General features: G+C 41.4%; 1 protein-coding gene across 1 annotated transcript in view; it reads right to left on the bottom strand.

Annotated features, from left to right (window-relative positions):
- LOC128704266 (integrin alpha pat-2) overlaps positions 1-10,000 on the bottom strand; it is a gene marked incomplete at its 3' end in the record, with an annotated part of 181,218 nt that overhangs the window by 71,000 nt on the left and 100,218 nt on the right. The window contains 3 exon segments of the mRNA XM_070089611.1: positions 3,807-4,019; positions 5,317-5,498; positions 8,967-9,015. Coding sequence (XP_069945712.1) covers positions 3,807-4,019; positions 5,317-5,498; positions 8,967-9,015 — 444 coding nt within the window.

The raw sequence follows: 10,000 nt of genomic DNA, 5'->3' as shown, positions 1-10,000 counted from the left end.
ATGTGGAGGCCCTAACAGACAACAACAGAGCCCAAGGAAAGCCGAGAAGGGAAAATGACAGGCCACTGAGCCCGAGTACATTAGCCAGTGAAACTGAAGAAAGGAAAACTCCAGTGCAGGAAACCAAATTAAATGAGGGGATACACAGGGATACGCAGTGGGAGAATGAAAGGGTGAGGTCAGTCTTTGTGTATGGGCTCCAGGAAGTTGAAGGGGAAACATATGAAGCAAGAAAACAAGGGAAAAAAAAGCAATTGAAAGCATCATGAAAGCAATAGGAGAAGACGACATGACCCAGCTGGAAAATTTTCGGAGAATAGGGGAGTTTGTAAAAAAAAGAACCCGGCCAGTGAAAGTGACCTTCAAGGCAGAAGCGACTCGGACCAGGATCCTGCAGGAGAAAGCACGATTAAGGGACATGCCGGCATACAGGAAGGTGTATCTCGACCGCGACAGAACACAAGAAGAAAGGCAGAAACTGAGAGAGATGGTACAAAGGTGAAAGGAGGAAAGAGAGGGGATGGAGAAGACAGACAGGAGATCCCAGACCCAGGAAGAAGATCAAATACAGCCTCCCTCACAACTTCCTATAGAAGCCTCCCAACCAGGTCAACCCCAGTGCAACCAAACACTCTAAATCAAAACACCCATGCCACATCCAATGCCCCCACCCACTACATTACAAACTCCACCCCCACAGCAACAACCCATAGTTCCTTACCAGGTCTCCCACTTCCCCAACCCCAATATACCTCCCAGACCACAGTCTTAGAAAAGAAGTTGAAGGTGTGGTATACAAATGCAGATGGAATAACAAACAAGTATGAGGAGTGGCACGAAAGAATCATAGAGACATCCCCAGACATAATAGCACTCAAAGAAACAAAACTCACCAGAATAATAACAGATTCAATCTTTCCATCCGGATACCAAATCCTCAGGAAAGACAGAGGGAGGAGAGGGGGAGGAGGAGTTGCACTGCTCATTAAAAACCAGTGGGATTTTGAGAAAATGGAAGGAATGGATGGCATGGGCGAAAGGGACTACTTAGTAGGAACAATCCAGTCTGAGGGACATAAGGTGATAATTGCAGTAATGTACAACCCACCACAGAACTGCAGGAGGCCAAGAGATGAATACGATGAGAGCAACAGAGCAATGATCGACACACTAGCCGAGGTGGCCAGGAGAGCACACATGGGGGGAGCAAAGTTACTAATTATGGGTGATTTCAATCACAAGGAGATTGACTGGGAAAACCTGGAGCCCCATGGGGGTCCCGAAACATGGAGAGCGAAGATGATGGATGTGGTACTGGAAAACCTCATGCATCAACATGTTAGAGACACTACCAGAGAGAGAGGAGAGGATGAACCAGCAAGGCTGGACCTTGTATTCACCATGAGAGTTCAGGCATCGAGGGTATCATGTATGAAAGGCCCCTGGGAGCTAGTGATCATGTGGTTCTGTGCTTCGACTACATAGTTGAGCTCCAAGTGGAGAGAGTAGCAGGAATAGGCTGGGAAAAACCAAACTACAAAAGGGGGAACTACTCAGGCATGAGGAACTTCCTTCAAGACATTCAGTGGGAGAGGGAACTGACAGGAAAACCAGTACAAGAAATGATGGACTATGTAGCAACAAAATGCAAGGAGGCAGAGGAGAGGTTTGTTCCCAAGGGAAACAGAAATAATGGGAAGAACAGAACGAGTCCTTGGTTCACCCAAAGGTGTAGGGAGGCAAAAACTAGGTGTACTAGAGAATGGAAAAGGTACAGAAGACAGAGAACTCAGGAAAATAAAGAAATCAGCCGAAGAGCCAGAAACGAATATGCACAGATAAGAAGGGAGGCTCAGAGACAATATGAAAATGACATAGCATCAAAAGTAAAGACTGACCCGAAGCTGTTGTACAGCCACATCAGGAGGAAAACAACAGTCAAGGACCAGGTAATCAGACTGAGGAAGGGTGATGGGGAATTCACAAGAAATGACCAAGAGGTATGTCAGGAGCTCAACACAAGATTTAAAGAGGTATTCACAGTGGAAAGCAGTAGGACTCCAGGAAATCAGAACAGGGGGGTACACCAGCAAGTGCTGGATGAGGTACATATAACCAAGGAGGAGGTGAAGAAGCTGCTATGCGAACTTGACACCTCAAAGGCGGTGGGACCAGACAACACCTCTCCATGGGTCCTTAAAGAGGGAGCAGAGATATTGTGTGAGCCATTAACAAAGATCTTCAACACATCATTTGAAACTGGGCAATTCCCTGGGGTATGGAAAATGACAAATGTAGTCCCAATTTTTAAAAAGGGAGACAGACATCAGGCACTAAACTACAGACCTGTATCACTAACGTGTATAGTATGCAAGGTCATGGAGAAGATCATCAGGAGGAGAGTGGTGGGGCACCTGGAAAGAAACAAGTGTATAATTGACAACCAGCACGGTTTCAGGGAAGGAAAATCCTGTGTCACAAACCTACTAGAGTTTTATGACAAGGTGACAGAAGTAAGACAAGAGAGAGAGGGGTGGATCGACTGCATATTTTTGGACTGCAAGAAGGCCTTCGACACAGTTCCTCACAAGAGGTTACTGCAAAAGCTAGAGGATCAGGCACACATAACAGGAAAGGCACTGCAATGGATCAGAGAATACCTGACAGGGAGGCAACAACGAGTCATGGTACGCGACGAGGTGTCAGAGTGGGCGCCTGTGACAAGCGGGGTTCCACAGGGGTCAGTCCTAGGACCTGTGCTGTTCTTGGTATATGTGAACGACATAACGGAAGGGATAGACTCAGAAGTGTCCTTGTTTGCAGATGATGCGAAGTTAATGAGAAGAATCAAATCGGATGAGGATCAGGCAGGACTACAAAGAGACCTGTACAGGCTACAAGCCTGGTCCAGCAACTGGCTCCTTGAATTTAACCCTGCCAAATGCAAAGTCATGAAGATTGGGGAAGGGCAAAGAAGACCGCAGACACAATATAGTAATATAGTTTAGATGGCCAAAGACTGCAAACCTCACTCTAGGAAAAAGATCTGGGGGTGAGCATAACACCGAGCATATCTCCTGAGGCGCACATCAATCAGATAACTGTTGCAGCATACGGGCGCCTGGCAAACCTACGGATAGCGTTCCGATACCTCAGTAAGGTTCGTTTAAGACTCTGTATACCATTTACGTCAGGCCCATACTGGAGTATGCAGCACCAGTTTGGAATCCACACCTAGTCAAGCACGTCAAGAAATTAGAGAAAGTGCAAAGGTTTGCAACATGACTAGTCCCAGAGCTACGGGGATTGTCCTACGAAGAAAGGTTGAGGGAAATCGGCCTGACGACACTGGAGGACAGGAGGGTCAGGGGAGACATGATAACGACATATAAAATACTGCGCGGAATAGACAAGGTGGACAAAGACGTGATGTTCCAGAGATGGGACACAGACACAAGAGGTCACAATTGGAAGTTGAAGACTCAGATGAATCAAAGGGATGTTAGGAAGTATTTCTTCAGTCATAGAGTAGTCAGGCCGTGGAATAGCCTAGAAAGTGACGTAGTGGAGGCGGGAACCATAAATAGTTTTAAGGCGAGGTATGATAGAGCTCATGGGGCAGGGAGAGAGAGGACCTAGTAGCAATCAGTGAAGAGGCGGGGCCAGGAGCTGTGAATCGACCCCTGCAACCACAAATAGGTGAGTACAAATAGGTGAGTACACATACAACAGGCCTAGTGTCTATTCGACATGTGCCTAGGACAACATTAATGGCAACTAACATACACAACAAGCATGTAACTCACTTGAACCAAGGGAGAGTAATAGAGGTAGATCTTGCCAGCGTCAGGAAGGAGTTTGTCTCCTGCCCTGGCTAGAGGCGCCCCCACCAGGAGGTCATCAACACCATCACCGTCCACATCTGCTGACTCCAGACAGTAGCCGAACTGGGCACCCATCTCCTGCCCGTACAAGCTCGTCGATGCCTCCTTCAGCACCAGGGCATCGTAGAAGCTCACCTGGTGCCACAATTGTTTTTTATGTTAATGAATTTACGTTAGTGTTGAGGAATGGTGCCCTGAAAATTTATTGTTATTGTTATTGTTATTATTATTATTATTATTATTATTATTATTATTATTATTATTATTATTATATGTTGTAGTAGTAGTCTAGTAGCAGTGGTAGTAATAGTTTTAGTAAGTAGTTGTAGGTAGTAGTAGTAGCAAGAAGTAGCTAGTAGAAGTAGGTAATAGTCGTAGTAGTAATAGTAGTAGAATTAATAATAACAGTAGTAGAAGTAGAAGTAGCAGTAGTGGTAGTTGCAGCAAAAGTAGTAGTAGCAGTAGTACTAGTAGTAGGAATATTAGGAGTAGTGGTAGCAGCAGTAGAAGTAATAGTAGTGGTAGTAGCAGTAGTAATAGTCATGGTAATAATAGTGATAGTAATAAGAGAAGCAGCAGCAGTAGTTGTGCTAGTAGTAATAGTTATAGTAGCAGTGGTAGTAGTACTAGTAGTTGTTGTTGTTGTAGTCGCAGTAATATTATTGATTGTAATAAGAACAGAAGCAGCAACAATGCACAATTCTACTACTACTACAGGAGACCTGGTCACAGACTGGGCCCGAAACTCTCTTCAGGTATCTCTAGGTATACAGCAGTAGTAGTAGCAGCAGTACTAGTAGTAGTAGATGTAGTTTCAGTAATATTAGTGATAGTAGTAAGAGAAGCAGCAATGATCATTAAGTTAGTCAGTTAATGATAGCGTCACAAATCTCAGTAGGCTGCTACATTTAGTGTGATACTTATCGTTTTCGGTAAATACTTCAAAACTGCATAGCACCACCACGAAGGCTTCCCCATTCTACGCTCTCTTCTATTTTGGAGATACTTTTTAAACTGCATTTACCAAAAAAAATGCACTAATAGGTTAGTTCTAAAGCTCCAGCTGCGGATCCTCGTATGACTAAGACCCGCGTCAGGGGTCCTATTTCCTGACAAATCTAACCTAACCTAACCTAATCTAACCTAACCTATTTTAACCTTACCTAATTTAACCTAACCTAACCTAGTCTAACCTTACCTAACCTAACCTGACCTTACCTAATCAAACCTAACCTAACCATGAAGACTTGAGGTCAAAATGGGTTGATAACATTGGACTCGATGTCAACTTGTGTTGATGATACAGGACTCGAGCTCAACATGGGTTGATGATACAGGATTTTAGGTCAACATGGGTTGATGTTACAGGACTCGTGACCAGCGTGGATTGATGACACAAGACATCACAACCATCTAGAGACTGGCGACTTACCTTGCCGTGACCGCTGTTATATCCTACATGTGAGGCAGCGAGGAACTCTACAGGACTGCTACTGAAGGTGCCTCTCACTAGAGCCCAGCCCTCGACAGAGTTGTCCAGCTCTGCTTGACCGAAAGTCAGCTTGTTGGCCACCAGGTTGCCCCGGCCGCTGCTTTCCATGCTTAACAGCATACCTGTAGGAAGAGAGAAAGGAAGGATGGATTGCGGTGACAGTCGTATGTGGAAGGAGGACATTCAGGGAGGGAATAGTAATGAGAAGGAAATAAGAAAATAAGAACATAAGAAAGAAGGAACACTGCAGCAGGCCTACTGGCCCATGCGAGGCAGGCCCAAGTCTCCTACCGGCTTAAGCCAATGCCCTAACCTAGTTAGGCCATGTCACATCCATTCAAGGAAGGAGCACGGCATCTGACCTAGTAGCACAAGCTAGTCAGGTCCAACTTACACCCGCCCGCACCCAATCATGTATTTATCTAACCTATTTTTAAAACTACACAACGTTTTAGCCTCTATGAGGGTAGTCGGGAGTTTGTTCCACGTCTACAATAAAGATACCCAGATGTTGCACATGTGTCTTAATTTCGAATATGATATTGTGTATATGGACTTCACTAAGGCTTTTGATAGAGTCCCACATCAGAGACTATTGAGGAAAATTAAGGCACACTGAATAGGAAATTTTTTTTCTTGGATTGAGGCATGGTTAACAAATAGGCAGCAGAGAGTTTGCATGAATGGGGAGAAATCAGAGTGGGGAAGTGTCACCAGCGGTGTTCCACAGGGATCAGTGTTGGGCCAGTTGTTGTTCAATTTCTACGTAAACGACATATTTAAGGGAATAAATGGCGGCATAAGCAAGTTTGCCGATGACACCAAAATAGGCCGTCGAATTCATTACTCCAGGATGGCCTACCATGATGATGATGATGGTAATGATGATGATCATCATCATTATATTGTTGGCTTTCATCTTTGTGTTCATGTGTGCCAGAATATATATACGTGTAGTGTGTGTTTTTTCTGGATATACAAAAAGCACAGTGAAGGAAAATCTTTAATGTTGATATAGTCGACAGGAAAATTCAATACCTCGTTTACTGGTGGGGCAGGGAGAGACTGTGTCAAGGGTCAAGTGTGAAGGTTATATAGCATGGCAGCAGAGACCGCTGGTCTGCTCATGGGTATGTGATATGAGTGAATGAAATTAACAACATGATGATTGCAATTAGTCTCTGAATCTGACTTCTGTCAAGTGACTTGGTCTTTTAACTTAGCATCGATATTCCGGAGATTCATTTAATTGTGAATATGTCCAACTTATGCAGTCCTGGACAAATGTTTAACCAGTAGCTGTTTATATACAACTTGACTATAATATTTTATTCATATATTAATTTGTGTGCCGTGAATCCGAGGGAAAGATTGCAAGACATGAGGAGGTTAATAACATTATCAATAGGAGCCTCACAACACCCGGATGCCCAGCAGTAAGGGAGCCACCCCAGCTATGCAGATCTGATGGTAGCCAGAAGTGTCCAGATGGTATCACCCCTCAAGCTTGGACATACGGGAAGCAGGTGGTGTGGGACTATACATGTGCATCTACCTTGGCTGATACCTATCTCCAATACACCAGGAAGGAAGGAGGGGCAGCTGCCAGCTTCAGGAAGTCCCAAAAGTGTAGAAAATATGGAGAACTTGCCCATCATTATATGTTTGTTCCCATAGGCTTAGAGACCCTTGGCTCATGGGGAAAGAATGCATCTAAATTCCTTAAAGAGCTGGGAAAAAGATTCATCAGGGTAACCAGGGCAGCTAGTTTTCAGTTCCAGCGGCTCAGTGCGGCTGTTCAAAGGGGTAATGCCTGCTGCATTTTGGGCACACGCCCCAGCTCTGAGGAGCTGGATGAGATTTTCGCCTTATAATCGGTGATACACACGTAACAACATGTACCGTATATGCCACCTTTATATCAACAATGTATCTCTTAATTCTTCTGTACCATATTATGTAATAAAATATTCCTATTGGTAAAAAAAAATGGAAAGATGGGGTGGTAGGGGAAATGGAATATTCAGACGGCTTCAGGAAGAAATCCAAATATTCTTCCTTGAAGCATTTTCCACTTCTCCGAGGCTATGGGTCCCACAATTTACACCAGAGGTGGACCCCATCATTCAAATGTTATTCAGATTGAGTACTGTTTTCTGATATTAATTCTTAAAGCAAGATTTTTTCTAGTCTGCCGTACATGAAATTGATCACAGTTCGTTGTATGGACTCTTATAGATACATACATCGTTATTCTCACGGTATTGTTAGTTAGGATCTATTTTATAATAGATTTATTTTTAATGCGATATAAATATTTAAAAAATTAACAAAATAAGAATACCATAAAAGTTTACATTATCTGGTAGCACTAATTCAATTTTTTATTATACATGTTTTCTCAGATTTTGAACTGTAAATAAAATTCTCTGCAATTTTCAGAAATCTGCTAAATGAAAAGTTTTGGGTACGCTATATTCTAAATTTTCCCAATTTCCCTATTTAAATACAAATAGGTAAACAATGTTAGGAACATACAAGAGAATACAGCTTGTTAATTTGTCGTCTAGGTATAAGAACATAAGACAGGAGGAACACTGTAGCAGGTCTACTGACCCATATTAGGCACGTCATTCTCTAACCCAAACTCCTTTAACAAAAACATTTGCCCAACCTTCTCTGTATTAGTTGACCTTCTATATATTAGTTGACCTTCTATATATTAGTTGACCTTCTATATATTAGATGACCTTCTATATATTAGTTGACCTTCTATATATTAGTTGACCTTCTATATATTAGTTGACCTTCTACATATTAGATGACCTTCTACATATTAGTTGACTGTCTATATACTGCAATTTGAATATGAACTGAAGGTCCATTTTCTATATTTGATACATCTATAAATGATGCTGAGTTATTTTGCTCAACCTTTACCCTAAATCTAATTCAAAAGGAAATTTATTTAATTCATCTACACTTACTTATACCATCCACATAACTGCTCCATTATTACATTGGGCAAAGAATTCTTGGTAGCAATACTGTTGTAAAATATACCATGAATAAATAAGGAAGGGCAGGAGGAAGAGGGACTCACTACCGCAACATGCAACATTGCTTCATGAATTTTTATAACATGCAAACTTTGCACTGACACTAAAGAGTTTAATAAGCTCGGTAAGAGCAGATACAGGCTATAATTACACTTTTATTTATTATTTATCTATACTGTGATTAATTATCATGTAGCATTACAGCCTTGTTATAATTACTTCTAAACCAAATTATCATTTTAAGTTTGTCATCTAGATCTCTACTATATTTTATTCTATAATTTCAAATTCTACATAGAAAACCAATGAAACTGGTTATGTTCTTAACTGTAATATCCAGGTTACAGGAATTAATGAAAATTACATAAAATATACTTATCCTTACATTTAAAAGCTAATTTCCTTCTGAAAAAGCCACTATTAACAGTATAATAAATTATCTTGAATTTCACAAGGAGTGTCTATACCATTTAGTGATTTTTTAATATACGTATATATTTTTTAACGTATCACACCAGTACGCGTTCTCACCTTGTGCGTAGAAAGCGTATGGTCCCCCCAGGAACACTTTACTCTGATCCTGTACAAGAAAACAAAAAGAAATTAAAGTGCTTATCTTATATATAAATAATATATATATATATATATATATATATATATATATATATATATATATATATATATATATATATATATATATATATATATATATATATATATATATATATATATATATATATATATATATATATAGCCCCGATCACTAGCAGCCAACAATACCCACAACCCAGCAAACCGCCCCTACGGGATCACCATCTATCCTTGGAAGAATGGCAAGCTCTTAGCATGGGACTACACCTGTGTGTCCACACTGGCTGACACCTATATCCGTCACAGCGTCGGGCGACAGGGAGGAGCTGCTGACCACAGGGAGGAGTACAAGATCAGCAAGTACAGGGACATAAGCCAACAGTATCAATTTGTCCCAGTGGGATCAGAGACCTTGGGATCATGGGGAAAAAATACCTCACGTTTCCGTAAAGAAATGGGTTCCAGACTCATCGAAACCAACAGGGACCCAAGGGCAGCCACTTTCATGTTCTAGCGCCTCAGCATGGCCATCCAGAGGGGAAATACTTGCTGCATACTTGGCTCGCGTCCAGCTTCAGAGGAGCTGGAGGAATTTCATTATCTTTAACATATTGTACTATTGTATTCATGTTTGTTTTTTCTGTAAATGTATTCTTTGTTTTAATAAATTTTCCCATAGAAAATAAAATGCAGGGGGTGGTAGGAGAAGAAAATATTCAAACAGCTCCTGGGAGAACCTTGAACTTTCCCTGAGGTACGTCTATTGTCTTCTCTGAGGATGCGGGTCCCCAGTCCAGTTATAGAGGTGGTACCTCCCTATATTTTAATATATATATATATATATATATATATATATATATATATATATATATATATATATATATATATATATATATATATATATATATATATATATATATATCTGCATATGCAGAAGGCCACTATGAAAGAATTGCAAAATTCCCAGCTCTTTT

This window comes from Cherax quadricarinatus, chromosome 2, assembly GCF_038502225.1.
Source record: "Cherax quadricarinatus isolate ZL_2023a chromosome 2, ASM3850222v1, whole genome shotgun sequence".
Classification (NCBI taxonomy): Eukaryota; Metazoa; Arthropoda; class Malacostraca; order Decapoda; family Parastacidae; genus Cherax; species Cherax quadricarinatus.
Note: the sequence above shows the minus strand (reverse complement) of the source record. Positions and strands in the feature narration are given on the sequence as shown.